The sequence below is a fragment of the Microtus pennsylvanicus genome, chromosome 18 (assembly GCF_037038515.1).
Source record: "Microtus pennsylvanicus isolate mMicPen1 chromosome 18, mMicPen1.hap1, whole genome shotgun sequence".
NCBI lineage: Eukaryota > Metazoa > Chordata > Mammalia > Rodentia > Cricetidae > Microtus > Microtus pennsylvanicus.
In genome coordinates, this window is record NC_134596.1 from 14191467 (window position 1) to 14214971 (window position 23505).

The following is a 23505-nucleotide window of genomic DNA, read 5'->3' on the forward strand; positions in this document are numbered from 1 at the left end:
TGCAGGGTCTGTCTGCATTTGATAGCACCATTTCCCAAAATACCAACCAATCGCAGGCAGAGTGCCCAACAAGACACCTGCAGCCTTATCCTGTCTCACTGCAGCCTCTACGGGTACAGAGGGTGCAGGCATTCTCTGTCCTCACAAGATGGTTCTGGGCTAGGACAGCAGGTCCCTCCACACAGGGCTCTGGTGGATCTCATTGAATGAACTTTCCATATACAGGTGGGTTTCTGAGTCCTTTCCAGGGGTGACTGCCTAGCCTTTGCCATTTCCCATCCCCCGCTTCACAGAGGAGGAAAGTGAGGAGGGAGAGCCCATCTCCAGGGAACGGCCACAGTCACAAAGCGAGGTGGTGGCGGATGAGTAGGTGAATACTATGCCTTCTGAAAGATGCAAAGGCAGCTGTCCAGTGATTGTGTGGTGTGCAAGCACTAGACAGAGGCCATAGGAAGTGGTGTCTCAGGTCAGCACTTGCACAGACTCACACAGCACTTTGACCTGGTGATGCAGGAGCCTTCAGTGTTAGGGAAGGGGAGCCCGAGCTGCACTGCCTCACAAGGGCTACTGCCGGCAGTATGTGAGGTGATTGCCAAGATACAGCTCTTGAGTGAAAACAGCTGGGGTGCACTGAAGTCAAGACACCCTAGAGTGTCCTCATGCCTTTCCCGGGGGGAAGGGGTCAGGTCAGAGATGGTGGGGGAGCTAAGGGCAGCAAGGGCAGCTTCAGACTCTGGGAGAAGGAAGGCCTGCACACAGTCAGGTTTACAATTCGTTTATTGCAACAGAAAGTCAACACAAACAACCGAAAAGGAATTTCACCAAAAGCAACTGGCAACCTTGTCTCTTAGACAATACACATTTATAAAAATGGGGCATCCAGAGATCTGGGGGAGCCACTAAGTCCATAAGTACAGCTACAGTTGATGTGTAACCCACAATAAAAGCAAACATTAATGTGTATCAGTATTCCCCGGGCCAAATAAATTAGGAAGTTTTTATGATAGTGGGACCCAAACCCAGGGCCTAGTGTCCTGCTGCTGAGCTGCTCCTCCAGCCCTGATCACATGATGGTGTGACTTCCAGGACCTTCAACAATAAGTGCTTTGTGCTACAGGAGTGGTTACCAATCAGTAAAACCAATTCTTTTCCAGTAGCTACTTGTGTTCACATATGAGAATTAGTATATATTTGCTTAAATGAAATTTTATAGTAGGATATTATTAATGCAATATTCTAAACCAAGGTTATTTTCACTCAGATGCCTTTCTCTATCGTATACCAGTCAGACTGGCCTGTGGGCACAGCAGTGCATCCAATACCTGGGAGCAGGTTTGTGGGGCGAGGGTCTGTGATGGGAAAGAGGCTGTAGAAGCCAGGATGTACCTAAGACATGTGGCCGGTGCTGTCCCCGCACTTAGTGTCCCTTTCTTTAGCAGCATCCTTAGTTTACCAGTTGCCGTGGAGAGTCTCGGGAGGAGGAGGTGGGCTGCCAGGCCTCCCGAGACAACTCCCCCTGCTGCTGCTCTTTGGATCTCAGAACATGCATGCTGAGCAGTGCCAAGTCTTCCAGGCACACCACCACCATGCCCTGCATGGCTGGCCGTTTTAACCCAACCAGGGGCAGCAAGGAAAAGACAGGCACTTAAGAAATGACAGACGTGCCGGGCGGTGGTGGCGCACGCCTTTAATCCCAGCACTCGGGAGGCAGAGGCAGGCGGATCTCTGTGAGTTCGAGACCAGCCTCGTCTACAAGAGCTAGTTCCAGGACAGGCTCCAAAACCACAGAGAAACCCTGTCTTGAAAAACCAAAAAAAAAAAAAAAAAGAAAAGAAAAGAAAAGACAGACACATACACAGAAGAGTTGGGATCAGGTTGGCTGTATGCGCTTTGATGAAGCCATACCAATCACACTATAATTGAAACCTCCCTGTGATTGTTATGTACAGAATGGGCTAGGAGACCACAGGAAGTGTCCATAGGCCAGCAGTCTCCGGCTGTAAGCATCAGGGAGGAGGAAGCTGCAGTTGCCTGGAAACATTTGTACTTGCGTACACTGACCAACCATTTGTAAAGATTAGTACTTGGACCAAAGGAAGGTGTTGCCATTCCAAGCCTGACCTAAGAATGGTCTTGTTAATTTCTCATGGGTCTGAGGCATTGCTCCTCAACATTGCTGTGCCCAGTCATTAGGAAATTCACCTGATCTTTATACATTTACTCATGACTTCCTCACCTCCCCACACTCCGCCAACACCTGATGGAGGAAGAGGAGGAAGAGCCAGGGTGAGGGCTCCTGGACTTTCAGTTTACAGCCCAGGCTGTCACATTTGGCACACTTGACTCTTGACCAACACACTTCACAAGAGATTAAAAGGAAGCCAGGGGTTATGGACAAACTTAATGGCTATAGGGCCCTCTACCAGGTTGCATACGAGGAGCAAGCCCTTGAGCCCTTGAGTGCTACTGTCTGCCTACATCTTGACCCTGGATATCTAGCCCCCAGGACTGAGGGGAAAATCACTCAGTTGCTAACTGGCAACCTAGACTATGGCGTTCTGTCCCAATAGCACAAGTTAGTGGCACTGGGAACCATACAGGAATGAAAGAACCTGTGTTGCTGAAGATTCCCTAACGACAGTCTCCCTCTCCCGGCTCAGATAAAAGCAGGTAGCGCCACTCGTACCTGCATATGCATATGCATAAACTCCACCACTGGTATGTTCATATAGGAAAAAGTACAGTATACGAGAGGGAGAGAACCACTGTCCAGACAACCACTGGGGCCATCAGATGTGGGTAAGGTGGCTAGCGCATTTGCTGTGTGCACCTGGAAACAGTTTAGAAGTTTGCTTATGTCTGTGTTTGGAGAGCTGGTCTCTTTATCATTACGTAAATGGTCCTCTTCTTTGTAACCGTTTTTTTCTGGACTCTTCTTTGTCTGATATTAAGTGGCTCCCCCTAGCTCTTTGTTTCAGAGAGTGTCTTTTACCTATGTCTTTAGATTCATAACTATTGTAGGGAGCGCAGACTTGAGGCTTGTTTCGCTTTAATCCCAACCTAACAGTTTTATCCTTTGACAGTGTTGACTGTTGGCATGTGATTATATGAATGATTCGGATCGGTGGAAGCCCACCATCTCTGCTAGTCTTTTCTCCTCGTTCCGCCTGGTTTTGGTTTCTCACCTGCCGTCCTATCCTGAATTGATGGTGGTACTTAATGACTGTTTGCCCGGATTATTGACCTACTAGTTTTATCTTACCTGGGGTTTACCGACAGAATCGTTAAGGAGAGCCTCACACTCTCTGCACTCCTTCCTTCCCCTCACCGTGGACAAGGTGCAGCACAGCTCTCTTGGCTGTCCAGATCTGGTTATCTCAGAAGTGCTAAAAAGGAGAGAAAAGGGAATTTTATCTTCACCTTCATTTATTCCATTTCCATCACTCTGAGTAAATTCGAGTCACTGCTGGTGTCCCCTTCCACTCTCCAGTGTAGATCAGCAGGCAGTGAACGGCTCCTTTGGGCTTGAGAAAGCCTTGGATGGCCTTTGCGTCTCAGAGCTCTCTTAGAGGCAGAATTAGCAGGTTTTTCTCATCCCTTTAAATGATGCTGCCTGCTATCTTCTGCTTTCTCCGTCCCTGATCTATGTGCTGCAATCTTACTTCCTTTCTCTGTATCTAACTTGTCTTTCTTCTTTGCCTTTGCTTTCAGAAGCTACGGGTGCTGTGGGAAGGGATGGTTTTGTTGTGTTGCTGTTATTCATTTTCCCTAGTAATATTCTCATGGTTTTCCTGATCTGTGGTGGTTTCGTTCGCTTGCTCTGTGTGTGTATGTGTATCTGTGTTTGCATGCACGTGTGTGTATGTGTGTGCGTGCGTGTGTGTACCTGTGTGCGTCTGTGTGTGTTCGTGTGTGTGTGCATGTGTATCTGTGTGTGCATGCGTGTGTGTATCTGCGTGTGTGTGCATGCGTGCGTGTGTCTGTGTTTATGTGCGTGTTATGCGTGTGTATCTGTGTGTGTGTGTGTGTGTGTGTGTGTGTGTGTGTGTGTGTGTGTGTGTGTATCTGCGTGTGATATTTTCTCTACCTCTCTCTCATCTCTCTGGAGTGACTCTAACACAGCCTTCAGCTGAGTTTGCTGACCTGCGGCTCATGGGTGTCCCTGCCTCCTACCCAACCTTTTCTACTTTATATTCCAGCTTGGCTGATTCTGACTGTCCCGTCCTGAAGCCCACAGATTCCTTGCTTGCCTGTGGATCTCTTGAAGCTGTTCTTCATCTCAGTTGTAGTTTGCTGTGGGTTTTGTTTTGTCTGTTACTATTGTTTTATTTCTATGTTTTCCTTTTGAAACTTTATTTCTTCTCTCCTCTAAAATCAGGGAGGTCACTCCCTCCCAGGATACAGAGACATAGTGCTTGAATAAGACACCTGTTTAAGCACAATACCAGAGAACACTGTCCTCATCGCACCCCAACTTTGTGTACCTGTGCTCTGCAGCTTACACTCCTGCTCCTCAGTGGAGAGAAGAGAGCAGGGAACACTTTCAGGCAATGTATTTCTGTCATGTTCACGGGGAGGGTTAGGGCGCACCTGTGTACTCAGGCTTGCAAGCACCAAAGGTCATTGTTGTGTCTTCCTCGGTCACTCAGCACCTTGGCTTTGGAGACATGGTCTATTGCAGAACCTGGAGCTTGTTGATTTCGTTGTTACCGTCCAGCAAGCCCCAGGGATTTCCTCCTGTCTGTCTCCCCAGCACTGGGATTACAGACGTATATGTCCACACCCAACCTTTACATAGGTGCTGGGTATTAACCCCCACGTTGGCATGGCCATTCCTCCAGCCCCTCACACAGCTTTTTTGTGAACACCATGCTGGCTCGGTCCTGTAGACGGGAGCTTATTGGTTCCCTTCTCTTCCCTGGAGGAAGGGTCTGCACAGCTTCAGTGGCTTGCATTCTTTTTTCATGAGTGCAACCCTTTTAGCTAAGTTCTTCCTACTTGGGTCTGAGTCAACCCCTCCTAGCTGTCTCCATCTTCCCTTGGAAGCCTCTTTCTTTCCTTAGAATTTGAGACACTTATATCCGCTGTGGTGTCAGTTCGGGGGTTGGTTAAAGACAAACTGTGAATTTGCAGCTTTATCGTTGTAATAGCAAACATCTCAAACAGAAATACCCATTGTGTTCCATAAAATGAAAATTCCAAATCTTCATTGGCTAGTTGGAAATACCGTCAGTCGGTTTACAGGCTAAAAGTCAGAAAGAGCTCTTTCCAAAACAGAAAAGTAAATCCTCTTGGACCTATTTTGAAAGCCTTTGCTATTCTTGACATCTGCCACCAGGTGGTGCTCTGCCCCGCGGCCAAGCGTCTTCCTGGGTAAAGCAGGTGTTCAATAACAATTTTCCATGTACGTGTGACAGGAATGGAGTGCAGTGGAAGCACATGCGGAGGATCTGCTTCTGAAGTGTCCCTGGATGTACCTTCCCTCAGCCCTCAAACAGGCTGAGCCGTAGGTCCCCAGCCCCTCACTCAGGTTGACAGGCTGTCAGGCTTTTTCCTGTGGATAGGCTGGGGAACCCAGTCCAGCCCATCTGCCGAGGGTAAGAATGCCCAGGCACCCTGTAACAGGGGGGTAAGAATGGTGGGGTGTCCTAGTTAGGTAATTTGTCAGAAACAAAACAAAACCATAACGACTTACAACAGACAGGGTGGGCTCCCAAGTAAACAATCCGCTAACAGAGGTTCTGATTAGCAGGCAATTCTTCCTGGGGTTCAGGAGCCTGCTCCAGCTGCCTCATACTCATAGCCCTACTGTCTTTACAGGAGACATGGCAGAGAGGGAGTAGCCCCCAGTCCTGGCCGTAGTCCCCAGATCTTACCACAGTACTCTACTCAAGGCCTATATATTCAGCATGCAAACGCCCCCAAGGCTAAGAGGATGAAAGTACAGTCACAGCCGGCAGGCGGTTCTCCAGCCAACGCTGCCCCATGAAGGGGTAGCCAGACGAACCCAGAATGCCCAAATTATACCCACAGGAACTGATTCTGATAGCTTATTATTGTCTAGAGCAATCTTTCCCAAAATCCCTTGATTTGAAGATCCACAAGGAGGCATATTTACAATGTAGTCCTCCATCCTCACTCAGGACCCATGGGTTGGCTGGCCCTCTGCATGCAGGAGTGCAGAGCCCCAGGAGTCTGGGAAGCAGTGTTGGTAAGGAGTGCTTCTGCTGCCCCCAGACACTGGTGAGAAGCCAGGCTAAGGCCTCAATGTTTGTGACCTGTAGACGTCACCCAACGGAGACCTGTTTCTGAGCTAGCCCAGAAGCCCACTGTGCAGATCAGCTGAGGAAAGGGAGGCCACTTCAAAGCAGAAGCTGAGATGCCACCGCCTCCTCCCCCATCAGACCCTGCCTGCACTGCCCCATCCCTGGCCACACATAGTGAAACCCCCTAAGCCGGCCCATAATCAGCAAAACTGCCTTTCTTTTAAGATAGAGATTGCGCTGACAATCTCCTTTAGCAACACTAGAGGGTAGCATTGAGTCCAGTTTCAGACTTCCCAGTATTGACTCCTGGGTTTTCTGTTTTGTTTGCCTTTTTGTTCCTGCCATGGCACTGCATGGTATGACTCATGGGCTATGGCAAGCAAAGGAACAAAGCAGCTGCCAGATGCCCTGGGCTGGGCTTCTCGGCTGTGGTGGAGACCCCAGAGGGGTGGGGCGTTCTAAGTGGAGTGATACAGAGAAGACTGGTACTCATTTGGAAGGTGAAATTGGGAAACCATCTCCCTACTTCTTCCTGTTCAAGATTCCTGGCAACACCCTTAGGAGAAGGCAGATGTGACACTAAGGATTCCATTTTCTGGGTACCCGGGACCCCTCAGGAACTCTTACCAGATTCCAGTACATCTGTAGATACCCACTCCTAGTACCCCTGATCTCTGACACTAGTGTGCTTCCGTCCGTATGCTGTGGGGTGAACCAACTCCTGAGAAACGGCAGGCCAGAGCCCCACCTAGTCACCACCTCCACAGAGGGCTCCCTCTCCGCTCACCTTTTAGACAGACGGTGGCCCAGCGCTGCCTTCTGTGGGGTTTCCTGCCTCTGTGTCCTGCATAGGTAAGCCCCCTGTGAGCAGGCTCAGGGGCTCTGCAGCCCCCACCCCACCCCAGTCTTGCTGCAGTAGAACTCACCTCTCCTGACTTACAAACTCTGCCGGTCCCCGGGATGAAATGGAGGCAAGAAGCAGGCCACTAGCAAAGTGGCCTCCTCCGTACACCTCAACAGGCTGGGTCTTTGCTGGGAAGTAACAGAAGCAGTCGTGGGGGTTTTTTTTGTTTTGTTTTTTCATCCTGACATGCAGAGGGGGTCCCTGTCCTATTAACAGAAAGAGACCCAGGCAGTCCAGGTGCTGCCTCCACCGGCTCTTCATCTACATCATGAGAAATTGTTAACGTGGGCGATTTTGAAACCCATGCTCTTAACACTCCTGGTATAGAAGTTCTGCGTCTATTTGTCTCCACGGGGTTGCCTGTCACCCGGACAGCTAACCTTGATCTTCCCTTACAGTGCTCTGAGTTCTGCTGAGGCCCCCAGCCTCCTTGCAGGCGGGTGAGCTGCCTGACTCCATTCCGTTCTCTCTCTTCTGTTTCAGCCGTCATCCCCCTGACGGATTCGGAGCACAAGCTGCTGCCCTTGCATTTTGCGGTGGACCCCGGAAAGGACTGGGAGTGGGGAAAAGATGATAACGACAATGCCCGGCTAGCCCAGTAAGATGTGCTCCACAGTCCGGTCCCTAACCCAGCGGTCCGTGGGAGAGCCGTAGTGGGGCTCCTGTTGGGGGTGGGGATAGAGGGCAGAGAGAGGATTGCGTGGGCAGATGAGGGAGCTCATGTCACCTCCGGAGCTTTTCACTCAGCCTTCTTTTGTCAGCCTCATCCTGTCTCTAGAAGCCAAGCTGAACCTTCTACACAGCTACATGAATGTGACATGGATCCGCATCCCCTCTGAGACCCGGGTGAGCCTCACGTGCACGGGAGCCCCAACCTTGTGATGGGGGGAGGGGAGTAGGGTGGCTGCTCTACGCTGTGTGGGATATGAAGCACTTCCCCTCCCGAATGTCCATAGACAGGGAGGGGGCACGCTGGCCACCCGCAGCTGCGGCCCAGAGGCCCCACCCCCTTATGTGCCAGGTTCCCAGTCCAACCAAAGACTTCCTGTTGGTGCAAGTGGGGGCGTGTTGTGTGTGCGTGTGTGTGTACACGCAGTGTGTGTGTACATGCAAGTGTGCGCCCCAGTTAGGTTTTTCCCACTCTTATTTTGCACAGCAGGAGAGGAATAACACGCCCACTCACAAAGCAAACCGTAGGCAAGTCATAACACAAAACTATCTCTGCTGAGATCGGAACAAGATGTGCTGCGGCAGAGCGGAATTAATTATAACTGTGTGTGGATCCTTAGAAGAGCTGGGGAACCGACAGCCCTAGTCCTCAGCGTGCCCCGCCCCTCCCCTCCCCGAGGCGGAGGTGGCCGCAGGTGAAGTTGGCAGAAGGCAGAGAGCCGCCCACCCAACGCCTGCCGTAGGGGAACTATTGGGCGGCCCCTGTTTGCAGATGCTGAGAGATTTCGTTTTAAGTCTGTGACTGATGTTTTCATAATCTCAGGAGGGAACTCCCAGGGAAAGGGATTTGTGAAAATTGCTTACAAATAATTGGTCCTCCCTGACATCCGTTTACTTAAGCATCCAGCAGGCTCTAAGAACTGTACGGAGGGACCCTGCTGAGTGGTGTCTTCCCCACTGCTCTGAGGGCTCACTTCCCCTTCACCGGCACATCATCGAGTAGGGCGCCCCCGCGTGGCTCTGATTCGCCGTGTTTCTGAGGGCACAAGGGACAACCAGGCAGTGGCAATTCCTGCCTCTCCCGTGTTGGAAGATGCCACTGTGCCCCAGGATGTTGCTCTCTAAAACCCACATGTTATGCAACAGCAGCAGCTGAGAACCATCAGAACCTTGCAGCAGGGCACATCTCTGCCCTACATGAACAGTGTGTTTGGCCAGGCCTGGGGTGGGGGTGGGGGGGTCCTGTTCTGCCAGCCTAACCAAAAAGGGTCATCCTCCTGGAACCTGTTTGAGGAAAGGACAAAAATAAAGTGAGAAGCAACCGCTTTTCCAGTCTCCTCTGGAGACTTGTAACTTGTCATGGCTGGATAAAAGGAATAATGGGGCCAGACAAAGAATGTGGTTTGGGGCAAGGTGTCTAGCCCCTGCTTAGAGTAAGCAGGTGAAACATCTGTGTGGGAGAGACGTTGTCTCACCTGGTGGCCTCTACCATTACAGAGATCTGAAACCTGCTTCTAGTGGTGCCGATAGACCATGAAAGAAGGTCGTAGTGTGGACCTGGTGTCTCTCTATAAAAAATTCTGAGGCTCTGGAACTCCACTCCAGGGTGCTTATGGGCACTCTGACTCTACTCATCCACTCGGGATTCTAGACTAGTTATTTATCTATGAATCCCAAGATAAAGTTTGTGCTCGCTCCCTAAAAGGATGGTACCTTTGCCAACACCAGAACCTGCCTTCCACCCTTGCAAAGATCAGGGCTCTGTGTAAGATAAACACATCCCTCTCTAGTAGACCCCATCGCCCCCCACCGTCACCCCCCAACAGCAGAAAACTAAAAAAAAAAACCCTGCCAGTGTCCTGGTCTCAGCTCCGCCTGTGTTCTTGGGGACTACACGGTGACACCTCTTTTATAACGGCCTTCCTTTCCTGCCTTGCCTCTCCACAGGCTCCCCTTGCACAGCCAGAGTCTCCAACAGCCTCAGCAGGGGAGGATGTGCAGTCCCTGGCCGAATCACTGGACTCGGACCGCGATTCTGTGTGCAGCAATTCCAACAGCAATAATGGCAAGAACGGTAAGGACAAGGAGAAGGAGAAACAGCGCAAGGACAAGGACAAGACGCGCGCAGACTCCGTGGCCAACAAGCTGGGCAGCTTCAGCAAGACGCTGGGCATCAAGCTGAAGAAAAACATGGGCGGGCTGGGCGGCCTGGTGCACGGTAAGATGGGTCGCGCCAACTCTGCCAATGGCAAGAACGGCGACAGCGCCGAGCGCAGCAAGGAGAAGAAGTCCAAGTCTCGCAAGGGCAGTAAAGAGGAATCGGGAGCGTCGGCTAGCACCTCGCCCTCGGAGAAGACCACGCCGTCGCCCACGGACAAGGCAGCGGGAACGTCGCCGGCCGACAAGGGCAGCGGGCCAAGGGGCGACGCCTGGAAGTACAGCACGGACGTGAAGCTGAGCCTCAACATCCTGCGCGCCGCCATGCAGGGCGAGCGCAAGTTCATCTTCGCTGGCCTGCTGCTCACCAGCCACCGGCACCAGTTCCACGAGGAGATGATCGGCTACTACCTGACCAGTGCGCAGGAGCGCTTTAGCGCGGAGCAGGAGCAGCGGCGCCGGGACGCTGCGGCGGCAGCCAGCACCACGGCCACGGCCACGGCCACCGCCACAACCAAGCGACCGGCGCGCAGGCCCGAGGCTGAGGGGACGCCAGGCCCGGAGCGCGCCTCGCCGGGCCCGCCAGCCGCGCCGCCCACGCAGCTGGTGCTCAAGCTCAAGGAGCGGCCGAGTCCGGGATCTAGCGCGAACGCGCGGGCGACGCGGGCGGCGGGTGGCGCGGCGTCCCCGGGCCCGGGCGGTGGCGCGCGTCGCGCGGGAACCGGCACGGGTGGCCCGGCCCCAGGCCGCAGCCCACCCGCGCCCGCGCGCCAAAGCGTCATTCACGTACAGGCGGCCCGGGACGAGGCGTGCGCGCCGGCCGTGGGCGCGCTGCGACCGTGCGCCACCTACCCGCAGCAGAACCGCTCGCTCTGGTCCCAGAGCTACAGCCCGGCGCGCGGCGCCTTGCGTACGGTCAACACGGTGGAGTCGCTGGCGCCCGGCGGAGCGGACTCCCCGGGGCCCGCGGAGCACAAGTCGCAGACCTACAGCAACGGCTTCGGCGCGGCCCGCGACGGCCTGGAGTTCGCCGATGCCGACGCGCCGGCCACGCGCTCGAACACAGAGTGTGGCCGCGGTGGCCCCGGGCCCGCTCAGCGGCGCTGCCAGCGAGAGAACTGCGCGTTCTACGGGCGCGCCGAGACCGAGCACTTCTGCTCCTACTGCTACCGCGAGGAGCTGCGGCGGCGGCGCGAGGCGCGCGCTGCGCGGCCCTGAGCCGCCCGAGACTGCTTTTCCATCCTGTGGGTCTTTTTTTTAACTTGCTCTGGTCAGCCGAAGGGCCGGCGCCTCCTCCTCGGTCAGTGCCGTGTATGTGTTTGGTCAAACGTTCCTAATGGTGCCTGAACCTACACTGATGCCACTCAGGTAGTAGACGGATAGGAAACAAGTCATACTGTTGGAAGTGGGTGTGCTAGCCTAGCATCTGCCTCGTACCTGTGGAAACTCAATAGCCATTGCAAGAGTATTTTTGTTCCTCTATACGAGAAATAAAGAAAATCGCAGCCCTTTGTTTTTAGAAGGGAGTGTTTTACATGCTTCCCCCTCCCCAACCTAGGGACTGACCTCTTCCAAGTAGCGGTCACATGCGTGCAGTTGGTAGCACGCAGGGTTTAGATACAAACGCGCAGCCGGGCCTGAGGGGAGCCACCTCCGCGGTTCCCATGTCCTTCCCACCTGGGTCCCTGAAGACCTCCAGCAGGCACTTTGCTACCCGCTGACGCTGGCCCCTTAGGACTCCCCAGCTCCATCTCATAAGCAAATCCTCCCACAGCCCCCGGCTCGAGCAACATTCACACTGCCATCCAAGCCGCGGGCGACCACAGAATGGGCACCGGACAACCTACCTCTCAGGGCACGGTGAGGTGTAGCGATCGCTCCAGTGCAGAGCAGCTCCTGTCACAGGAGCTTCCCAGAGACACTTGGGGGTGCGAAAAAGCAGGGTCCTGAACTCCTGCTCATATTGGCCCACCTATGAGCCAGAGTGACAGGCTGCTCGTGTCTCCTTTGAAGACATGGGTACAGTGGACTGTCGCTGGAAGGTCCCTTAGGAGGTGATATCACATCCGTGCCCCAGAGGAGGGGACAGAATTGACCCCTTGGTCACTGTGTCGGCCCCAAAGTGGGCTGCTTTGAACCCAGCCTGGCCTCCTTCCGTAAGGTAGGGGCTGAGAGAGGGCCGGGAGGAAACTACCCCTCCTCCACCTGCATCTGTCAGGGTTCAGCCAGGTTAAAGGGCTCTCTGCTGGTGGAGCCCCTTCACGGGGCAGGTGGCCCTGCTCCTGGCTCCATGCCACATTGAGGGAGCAGCCCAATCTGAGCAGTCTCCTTTCTGGTGCCTCCTACATTTCTTGAGGAAAATTTAAAAAATAATAATGTGTCCTTAGCTACCCTATTTTGAGCAGCAATATGCAGCCTCTTCCTTCAAGATTACCTCCGCAGACCACTGTTCTTGACCAAGGACACCGCGGGGCTAGCCTGCCTCACTAAAGAGCAAGCTTGCTTCCAGGAAATACGGAGAAGATGGGTAAAATCCTCGCTAACGAAACAATACTTTCATACCTGTGAGAGCTTTAGACCAGCCCCTCCCCCAACCCTAAAACAGGAGAAAGCACCTGCTCCCCCCTCAGAGAGCGCAGGAGATGGGTCCCACCTTCACTGAAGCCAGCCTCTCCTCCTGAAAGCATGTTTCATCCGTGACATCCAGAGCAGCAAGAGCAAAAAAAAGGAAAAATAAAAAGTTTTCAAAAAACGGGGAGGGAATTTTTTTTACCTGTTTGGAAAATGATAATAAAATAACTGAGTATCTCCTGTGAGTACTTCCTTTTTGTTTTTAATTATTCCACAGCCTGTGGAGTTTTCAGTAATGTATTCAAGTTTTACATAAAGTGGTTCCTTAAATCAAAATTATTTATTAAATAGACTCTTTAAGAAGTTTTTTTCAAAGTTTTGTTTTCGTGTTGAACAAGATGCTTTAAGTGTGTGGTAATAACTAATATTCATGACCCCGATAGTGCTGGGGTTTCTTTTGTTACTCAGAAAAAAAAAATATTCTCAGAAAAGTCTCTCACTGAGAGGGTTTGTGGCAGCTTTTTTTTTGGGGGGGGGGCTGGTTTCTTTTGAACACGTCACCTGAACTGCTCTTTCATCCTCCAGCGCTGTAGGTCACAGAAGCCTCCGCTTCCAGCAAAGCAGGCCGCTCTAGCTCATGCCTCATCCCTCAGAGCACCCACCTGATGTTTCCGTGTGTATTCAGAAGCCCAGTGCGTAGACACAGGAGGCGGGTATTCATGTTTGCCTCTCTCGTACTGTGATGTTAAAACAACCAACAAGAAATTTCCAAACCTGGCTATGCAAATCCTTCATCTTTCTCATGCACTCTGCCAGGAAAAAAAAAAGTAACATATAGGACAGAGGATTAAAGTAGTTCGTTGTAATAAACCCTCCCAAACGGGGTAATGATATGTACTCTTGAAGCGTGACAGCAGATCCTATCTCCTTCATTGCCAAGTTACTTCTCCTCCCCCATCTAATGATGAATGTGCTATACAGAAGAGCCTGGAGCATAGACCCAGACTGCAGACTTGCCATCCTGGCCGAATAAAAGGCCCAAGCCTCTCAACTTGGTCTCATTGGGCTAGACAAGGTGGAGCAGCGGTTGGGGTCTGCTCCAAACAGTCCACGTGGTTAAGAGTAGCCATTGCCTTCTGAGAGAAGAGCAGCTTCTGTGTAGTATTAAAAGTGGAGAGAGGCCAGTGTAGTGTGAACACATTGTTTCTGTGTGCCCGCAGCCTGCCTTGTGATCTTAAAACAGGTGACTGCTGTGCCCTCTGGCCATGCTTAGTGGCTGGAGACAGGAACACGTAGACCAAATTCCCCAAGATCTCTCTTTGACTGGGCCGCCCTTTGTGGACCAAAGAAAGGGACGAAGATAGGGAGTCCCAGCTGATGTGTTGAGGGACACCGCCCACGCCAGTGGTGAGCAGTGCTCCCCATCTGATCTGGCCAGACTTTCCGAGAGAGATGGGTGTCTCTAAGCAACAATAAATGTCCAGGAGAACTGATATTTCTAAGCCCTGTGGAGATTATTTCAGAGGTTTACAGTTCCTTCCCAGGCATCGCCTAGGGGTGATTTTATTACTTTGGCAAGGGAAGTAGTTTTTGAGTGTATTCTGTTTATAGACTTTATGCACTGTTGCGTTCAAGTTTTTATAGGCCAACTTGAAACTGTACTATACGAGTTATTTTTATACGACTCTCAGACGTGCCACAGAGGAATACCTTGCACCCTTCTTTTCACGGGGTTGTCCCGTGGAAGAGTGAATGGGGTGGGCGGGGCTGCACTGTGGGATGGTGGAGTCTCGGCGCCTTTGTGCGGACCCTCTGACACTAGGACCGTGTAAATGTCTTCTCCCTCTTGACTGAGCTCTTGGTTTCTTTTCTTCTGTGTACGGGTTCGTGGTGCTGCATCTTTCTTATCGATGAAAAATTTGTCCCTAAGTTACGGTGTCCCCTTCCTTACCTATTAGTACCCAGTGCCATTTGAACCTATTGTTTTCCAAATTTAATGGTATCCAAAATAACTTACAAATTCTGCTAGCTTATTGTCACGAGTATCTCACTATAACAGAAGATGAAAGCGCCACCCCGGTGCAAGCCTCAGGGTGTGGAGTCCCCCCATGAGGTCAGTACAAGCCCCAAGGCGCTGGGCAGAGCCAGCGGTAGCAAGGCCCTCCCTTTGCATCTGTAAGTTTATTTTGCAAACTCTCCTAACTGTAAAACCAGACCTTTCCCATCAAAATATATTAGACATTGGTGCTGGGAAATTTGTGAGAGACAGAAAAAGGAGAGCGACAGTTGGTACTGTGTGGGTCTTCATTGTTTATATCAAGGCTTGGAGGAAAGCTAAGGGCACCTTCCTCGCGTTTGAGGTTTCTTTGTGACATGCTGTTTGCCCCTGATCATAGAAAGGACTTTGCATATCGGTTCCTCCCATGTTCTTTGCTTCCAAGGCTTCTAATAAGGAGAAAGTATTTTGGTAACTGAGTGAGCTAGCTCTGGCCTTAGCCCACGTGACATAGAAGAGTGACCCAGGTCCGAGCTCTTGGAGGCTCCTGCTCTTGTCCTTTGAAGAGAAGCACTTGTGAGAAATCCAGAGGTGGCCAGTACTCCTGGCCCCAGGAAACAGGCAGTCCCTTCCCAAAAGCCTTACATAGCAGCTCTCCAGACCTCTGAGCACCCCGCCTCTCTTTGCTGATCCATGTGGATGGAGGTCTTCAGGGCAGAGACCCCCCACTTCCTTCTTGCTGCCTTCAGATCCTCCCTATTGGCCAGGCCTATGGGGCAGCACTGGTTCTGTTGATCTAAAGCCTGGTTCTGAAGAGTTAACCTTGCTCTCACAGGGCTGGGGCCAGGTAGTTCATCCTAAAGGCTCTGTACTCCACAGGGATGCTGGGAGTGGCCCACCCCAGACCTCCTCTGTGAAGAATGTCTCTAAGGAAGACCAGGAGTCTCGGGACAACTCCCAACAGCAGACAAGATCATCTGAGAGTTTTCAGCGTGGGGTGAGGTATACCCGCAGCACACAGGCTGGTGCTTTCCCCAAAGAGCCAGCCCTCTTCCCACTCCACTGCCACGTAGAGAAGAGAGATGCCTGAGGATCTGCAGGAGTGCATGGTCTGTATGGGTGTGGAACATGTAATTACAGGGCACGCTCAGAAGCCATCATCCCCAAACATGCTAGCCGTAGGCCCTTTCTAATAATGCAGAATAATTCATTAAAATTTGGATTTTTACTATTTTAGTTTAAAAAAATTTTTAAAAGATCACAACCCCTAATTATGTTTAAATGAAACGATGCACACTGCTGTGTGTTATTCCTCCAGAGAATATCTCATAGAAGAGTGTGTGCATATACATGCATATTATGTATATACATGTATATTCTGGTTGACATCAGGTGAGGAATATCAGTTGGTTTTAATGGAATCTGCTCAAAACCAAAGCAGTGAAATCAGCCATTTCAGAATCTGTCTCCACCTTCTGAAGGATAGCTTCCCAGGAGAACACAATTTCCATGACATAGTAAGAGGCAAGATTTTACAAAGCCTGCCCTGAACCAGTATGTTCTTGGCCAGAGACAGGGTCATCTGATTACCAAGCAGCCTCTGGCCTCAGGGCCTTTGTATATATGTCGTTTCTTCTGTTCTTCACTGCCTACTCTTCTTCTCTTCACCGCCGTCCTTCAGCAAGGCCTCCTCCAACTTGGCTCTATATAGGAAGCTGATATGTCCCACCCTCCCTACCTGTTCAGCTTCCTCTCACAGCCCCTGGTCAACAACTCATTCATTCGATATGCCACAGCCCCCAGGATCCCATAGAATGTAAGCTCCATGCGGGCAGGACTTCCCATATATCTTGCCCACTGCTGTGTCCTGGTGCCTACAGGGGTGCCTGACACACACTAGGCACTGGATAAATACTGGTTGAAGAAAAGAAATGAGATCACTCATTTGATACACCACAAGATGTCAGTTTCATTCTTCATCGAGTCCTGATTTTTCTGCTACCGTTACATATAAAAACTGTGAGCTGGTTAGGTGGTCTGGGTCATCAGGACTAGAGGTATCAAGTGAGTAGCTATGGCAGCTTATCATTGATAACAGCAGTGGTCACTGTCCGTCTCAGAGTGGGCCCTGTAGCCAAGCCTTTCCTCACAGTGGGGCTCTGCTATTTGCAGGGGGCATTTGGAGACAAGCAGAGATAAAAATGGTCCATAGCGGGTAGCTCATAGTATGAGATGTGCTATGGAGAGTCCCATCATACTGGCTATAATGTCCTTGGAGACGCCAACCATTCCAAAGGAGCCTTTCTAATCGATTCCTAGGTATCCATCTGTCCTTCCTGTACCAGACACAGTGGCACAGGTGTCCCAGCCCAGATGAAGGATTCGTTCTCCAGTTACCAAAACGCGGGGCAGCGAAAGGAAAGGAAGTGATCAGTCTGATGATTTGGGACAGTGGTGGGATTCACTGGGTGTGCACTGGAATGACAGAAAGCCACACACACCTCCCAGGGCCTAGGACACTAATGGGGACACCCTGCACTCGACCTCACCCACCGAAGGGAGTGACGCTCCAAAGCCTATTCCCTCTGCCAGGTATTTTCACAGCTACCTAACCACACTGTTTACTTCCTGGTCCTTCGGCCAAATTCATTTTCCTCTAAGAATCACTGGCAAAACACTGTTACAGGCTGCTCATTGGGCCTTTATCCTCCCAGGGCCTGTTGTAAAGGCTGTGTCCTCTTTTATCTCCTTCCGTGGTTCTTGCTTTCATCTCTCTGGATACTATACTGTAGGGTTCCTCTCAGGTGTGATATCCCCCATAAATCCCTCCTGCATCTGTCCAGCTGTGCAAATGGGCACTTGCACGTGTGTCCCCATACTTGAATTGCCAAATATGTGATACTCCTTTCACTGATGCCCGAGCAACTTGGGCCCCTGCTCCTGCCAGGACTCAGAGGGGACATAGCTTCCCAGAGGGCACTGCTCACCCTGGCGAGTGCCCAGGGGAGGCCCAACTCTCAGCCTCCGTGTGAGCACATCAGAGTTTGAATGATGGTTTGGCAGCGAGAGGAGGGCAGCACTCACCCATGACCCAAGCTATGGCATAGGCATGAGCACAGCCATGTCTAAGAGTCCAGCACACAGAGACCAACCTGCCTCCCACAGAGCCAGTATCATGGAGCTCAGCTCTGCCACAACCCCAGGTGGCAGACACTGGGCCCCCAGTGACACAAATAAAGAAACACTTAGGCGCAGAAAGCAGGCTCAACTGACTCCAAGCAGGGACTAAGCTTGGTGACCCATCACTGCCTCATGGACAGAGCCTGCACTCCATCCCCCCTCATTTTTTACAAACTGGCCTCCATGTAACTGGAAGCATTGATGCTGATTATAACAAAGGATTCCTCAGCCTGTGCTTGCCTAGTTCCTTTAAATGGGCATGCTAAATGCTAACTCACACAATCATGAATTCTCTCTCTCTCTCTCTCTCTCTCTCGACTGATTTAGGGATGAAATAGATTGCTTTGCTTTCTATTTATTTTATTATTGTGGACAAAGAAAAACACTGAGGCCAAAATGGGTCATAGATCACCATGCTTCAACTAAGTTGTTCAAAAAATCGTTTCTCCCCACACGTTGAGTGTTCATGCTAATTCCATACAAGTCTTCTCTTCCATCTGGTCCATTGTCAGTGAAGAAACCCATTGTAAGCGCTGTCTAAAGTGATGAGGTCGCTCCTTTGTGAAGTATTAAAGCACCGAACCGATTTTTGCAATATGTAGTAAACCTTGCTTTCATTTTGGAAAACTCCCAGTAATGACCTACTGCACTTTTTTTTATAGAAGAACAGTATTTCATTCCTTTCTTTTATGAAAGATTATTTTAAGTAAAAATAGCTCTGTAACCCGTGTGACGTGGCTTCTCCATTACTTGATACAGAGGAGCTTTGATGCCGACTCAATAAAACGACCGTGTTTGTAAAGCGCGAGTTGATCCAGTTATTTAGTCGCCCCGAGTCCTAGGTACTCAGTAAGATGCCATCAGAGAGAATCATTACGGAGCCAGCGAAATGACTCAGCAGATACAAGTGCTCGCTTCACCACATAATTACCTGAATTTGAACCTACATGAAGGCGGAAGGAGAGAACCCACTCCAAAGAGTTGTTCTCCGAGTTCCACGTGCATGCCAGTGTGCACACAACAATAGTGATCACAGTTTCAACAGTCTTTATGGCCTAGGAGGAGGATTGAAGTGGGAGTGTGTGTGCCCCTGTTTAGAGGGGAATGTGTTTTTCCCTTTGGATGGGATGTGAACCCCATGATCCCAGGCTTTCCTTTTGCTAACGCTCAGGACGCTCCCTGCATGGATGAAAACGGAGGAGTCCTTAGGCGTGTAATCACCAGGGGCTGTGACGGTAAGCAAAAGATACAGCTGCCCGTGTGACAGATTTTGATTTATGCTTTCCTGGTTTCCTGAAATGTAGAAGAACTAAGGAATTGTCTTTCTTTCCCTGGGAAGAGTCCAGAGTCCTGGGTCTCTCTCAGGCACAGCACTGTGCCGAGACTCAGATAGAGCCGTGCATCCAGTGCCCACTGCACGCTGTGCCCTGATCTTAGTATGGGGACAGTGGTAGAGGGTGACCTGTCTCCTGTACTGAATGGCTCCACAGGGCATGGCACATTCCTCTCATGTGGAGTCCAGTCTATACAACAGCCTGGAAGGGAGAAATCAAAAGCCTCATCTTATAGAGAGTCAGGATCTGGACCCAGATGTGCCTGGCATAAAGTGTGTGCTCTTAAACTGTCTGCAGGATGCCAGTCCACAGGAGGCAGGACCTGCCTGGCACGAATGCCCAGTCCAGAGAAGCTGGCACACAAATCCTCATCTGACTCCTAGGAGCCAAGCATTAGCACAAATGGGAGAATCTTAGAAAGATCTAGACTAGCCTGTGGGGTTCGCTGGGACAAAAGCCTATAGGTATATATACCTCCAGGGTCCAGCTGAGGCCAATAAGTTCCCATTGTGTCTGACTCTGGTGGTCTACCATAGGAGACCTTGGGACTGGCTAGAGGGTAGAAGGCTCGTCTTAGTTCTTCAGGTTGGCAGAAAGTCAGTACCACACCAACCCTGGCTCTCGACTTCTATTCTGTAACACTATATATATAAAGTTCTTAAGCATGCCATGAAATCTTGAAATACATACATCACTTGGAAAACCAAAGATGCCTCAGGGAGTTCAAGAGATGGCTGAATGGGTAAGAGGTTAGGAGTGCTCTCCCAGAGGACTTAGTTCAGTTCCTAGCACCTGTGTTGGTTACGTCATAATTGCCTGTAACTCCAAAGCCCGGGGGATTGGATGCCCTCTCCTGGCCGACACACACCACACACACCTACCCCGTCCCCCATGAACACACTGATAAATAAAAATAAACAGTTAAAGAAAAGGATGTCTCCGTTATTTTTAAAAGAGGGATTTTAAAATGGAGAACTAGACAAGCTAATATGGGAAGACGAAAAACACAAACAGGGAACCGAGATCACAGCAAACCGTCTGTGGGAGGCAGCTGCCTCTCACAGCTGCAGCTCAGTGATAAAGCACTTGCCGCACGTGTGCAAGCCCCTCAGTTCAGTCTCCAGCGCACACAAGCCAAGAGGAGGGGGCTCTCCTGAGTGGGGTCCAGGCCTGTGGAGATGGCAGAGGGAGCCCTGCTCAGCTGGGGCTCTGGCTTAAGAGGCCCAGAGGACACAGAGCTGGGCTCTGGTATCTGAGCACAAGTTGTTGAGAATCTCTGAAAGATTCTTCTATATGGAGGGAACGAACTGGAACAAATTGCAGCTGGTTGCTAGGACAACGGTGACAGAAAGTGAAGCAAGCCCTCTGTGTGTGTCCCCGCCACACACTCACAGTGTGCACAGTGTACAGTTGTCCCGTGTCAGAAGGACTCGTCCCAGCACCCCCCACAAATATCACAAGCCGCAGATGCTCCCAGCCCTTCTTAAAGTGACAGTGTCCGCAGAGAGCCTCTGTACATCTGCAGACTTTAAGTCATTAGACACAGGAGGCCGAATACTAAGGAATGTTAGTTGTCAGTGTTATACTTGCCAGGCTCAGAGACTAGTCTCTCAAGAAAATGCCTGGTCATGGGGATATTTCTCCTCCAGTATATTTGCTCTGTGTGTGCTTGATATGGAGCCATAGATTTGTAGACATGTGTGCATGCGTGTGCACGCGCGCAAACCCACGCAAACACACACAGGAAGAAAAGATGCCTCTTCTACAACCCCTTGGGTCCTGGCAATCATCCCTGAGTCCCTACTCTGTGGCTGACCCATGTTTCCTTCATTCTTCTTGGGCATTTTCCTCTTAGGAATCCAGACTTTTGTTCCTGAAGACCGAGCGTCCTCAAAGGCCATTTATTGGATGCTAGTTTGCTATTAACTTTTATGTGGGGACGTGGACTTCACTGAAGCCTCCCAAAAGAGGGCCCTGGGTTCCACACATGATGCCCCTGGTAACACATTATGCCCTATTTTGGAAAAACAAAAAACAAAACCTTTTTGTTACGGGAGCTCCTTCCGCTCCTTCAGCCAATAGCTGCTGAGATACCAGCCCATTGGGGCGTGGTCTCTCTCTCTTTAAAAAAGCTGCCACTGCTCTCTGGCTTCCAGCTCCACTTCCGGCGACTAGGCTCCCTTCCTGATTGCGCAGAGGGCTGTTGTCTGGGATGGTGATCTGTAAGTTTTTCCCCCCTTACATAAATAACCATTCTATTAATCATAATTCCAAACTGGTGTGGGATTGTGACTTACACCTTCACCTTTTCTTTAATAAAGACTCAGTTCTCCAGCATCACCTGGGCATGGCTCTAGGAAGTTGCCCTGATTATATAAGCACTGAGGGGGGAAGACCCATCACAGTGAGCAGAACAAGGCCCTGACTGGAAGCCTGGACTCTGTGAATGGGGGAGAGAACTAAGTGTCCATTTGCGCCCACAGCTCTCTATGCTTTATTGCGGGGACAATGTCATCAGGTGGTTCAGGTCCCTACTGCCTTGGCTTTTCTGCCACGACAGTCCCTTTGAGCAGTGAGGCAGAATAACCCTTTTCTTCCTGTCTGTCAGGGTGTTTACACAGCAACAGGAAAACAAAATGAAGACACTATAGTAGATTGTCCAGGTTCTATGTGGCAAGGACATTAAGAATAATGGAGTCCATTAAAGTTCATAGAACAATTTAATAAAAAAAAAAAGATTCGGTTCCTTAGTCGGTGGAGTAATGAATGGTTTTGTGTTGACTCGGTGGCTTGCAAAGTCCCCAGGAATCTCAGCTTCCGGCTTGGTAAGATCCCAGAGCCTCCTGCTTGAAGATCCCAGGAGGGACCTGAGATGGGAGAGGAAAGCACAGTCTCTCATTTGTCCATCACAACAGCAATGAGATCTACTCACCAGGCCACCCTCTCTTGTCCCAGACTATGGTGGTCATGTTCATGTCATGGGAGGGAAGTGCCGATTGATTCCAGCCCTGACTTGTACCCTTCAGGATAACCTTACCCTTCAGGTGATTGTCTTCCCTCTGGCATCATGACAGAATAGCAGACAGGCAACCAAACTCACCAGGCCAGCTGCATCTGTATGCCTGGAATAGAGTTAGATTAGTGACAGTGACAAGGGGGTACAGTGACAGATGTACATATAGGAAAGTAAAGAGATAGATCTCTCGAGTACCCTGAGACGTTTGGTGGCATGTTTATACTCATCAAAAAGAACCCCGTGTGAGGAGTCCCTTGAGACTCAGGGGGATGGGTAGCCTGTTCTGTGATGTCACTAGGCATCCTTGTTACTCAATGGGCTTGTATAGAAAGAGTCCATGCTTACATGGGCAGAGGCTTTGACTTACAAGTCACCACAGAGATCTCCTTTCCAAGGCCAGCCTACGGACCATGACTACCGTGCTTAGGTTACCGTCTCACAGATGAAGCCTATGTGGTGTCCAGGGGATTACAGGTGACCCCTTCCAAAATGGAGGGTGCAGTAATTTGGACCTGGAATGTCTCCCAGAATGTCTGCAAGTTAAGGGCTTCATCCACAACTTGCTCTATCAGAATGGGCAAGAAGTTAGATTCCTAGAGGTGCCATCAAGAAGTTTAACAATCTCTTCCTTTCACCTGTCTTTCCAAGCATGAGGTGAACAACTGTCCCAACCACACAGTCCCTCCACACAGTCCCACCATGATACTCCTCTCCACACTGCAGGGAGACCGTGGCCTCCAAAGCTCAGCCCGAATATTCTCTTTTATTTCTTTGTTTCTTTATTTGACAGCACTGGAGATTGAGCCTAAGTCCTAATGCATGCTAAGCAAGTGCTCTTGACACTGAACTACAGCCTCAACCCAAACTTCTCTTCTCTTTGTAAACCAATCACCTGGGGAGATCAGAAGTGAACCGGAAGCTGATGGATGCAGAAGGAAAGCAGTTTCACAACCTGGGCAGATGCGCTCTGGATTCATATCATCAGCAAACAGTGAGAGTTTAACTTCTTTTCTGATTTGTATCCCCTTGATCTCCTTTTGCTGTCTTATTGCTCTAGCTAGGACCTCAAGAACTATATTGAATAGATATGGAGAGAGTAGACAACCTTGTCCTGTTCCTGATTTCAGTGGAATCGCTGTGAGTTTCTCTCCATTTAGTTTATGTTGGTTGTTGGCTTACTGTATATTGCCTTTATTATGTTTAGGTATGTTCTTTGTATCCCTGCTGTCTCCAAGATCTTTATTATGAAGGGATGTTGTGTTTCATTGAAAGCTTTTTCATCATCTAATAATATGATCGTGTGGTTTTTATTTTTCAATTTGTTTATATGGTGGATTACGTTGACAGATTTTTATATGTTGAACCATCCCTGTATCTCTGGAATGAAGCCAACTTGATCATGGTGGATGATG

At 50.5% G+C, this 23505-nt stretch overlaps 1 protein-coding gene across 4 annotated transcripts in view; it reads left to right on the forward strand.

Moving 5' to 3' along the window:
- Otud7a (OTU deubiquitinase 7A) overlaps window positions 1-18545 on the forward strand; it is a 258141-nt gene extending 239596 nt beyond the window's left edge. For all 4 annotated transcript variants that reach the window (XM_075953308.1, XM_075953309.1, XM_075953310.1 and 1 more), the window contains 3 exons: window positions 7654-7768; window positions 7932-8016; window positions 9787-18545. In XM_075953308.1, the coding sequence (XP_075809423.1) occupies window positions 7654-7768; window positions 7932-8016; window positions 9787-11214 (1628 nt within the window). In that variant the 3' untranslated portion in view covers window positions 11215-18545. The remainder of the gene's footprint in view (window positions 1-7653; window positions 7769-7931; window positions 8017-9786) is intronic.
- The last annotated feature ends 4960 nt before the right edge of the window (window positions 18546-23505 follow it).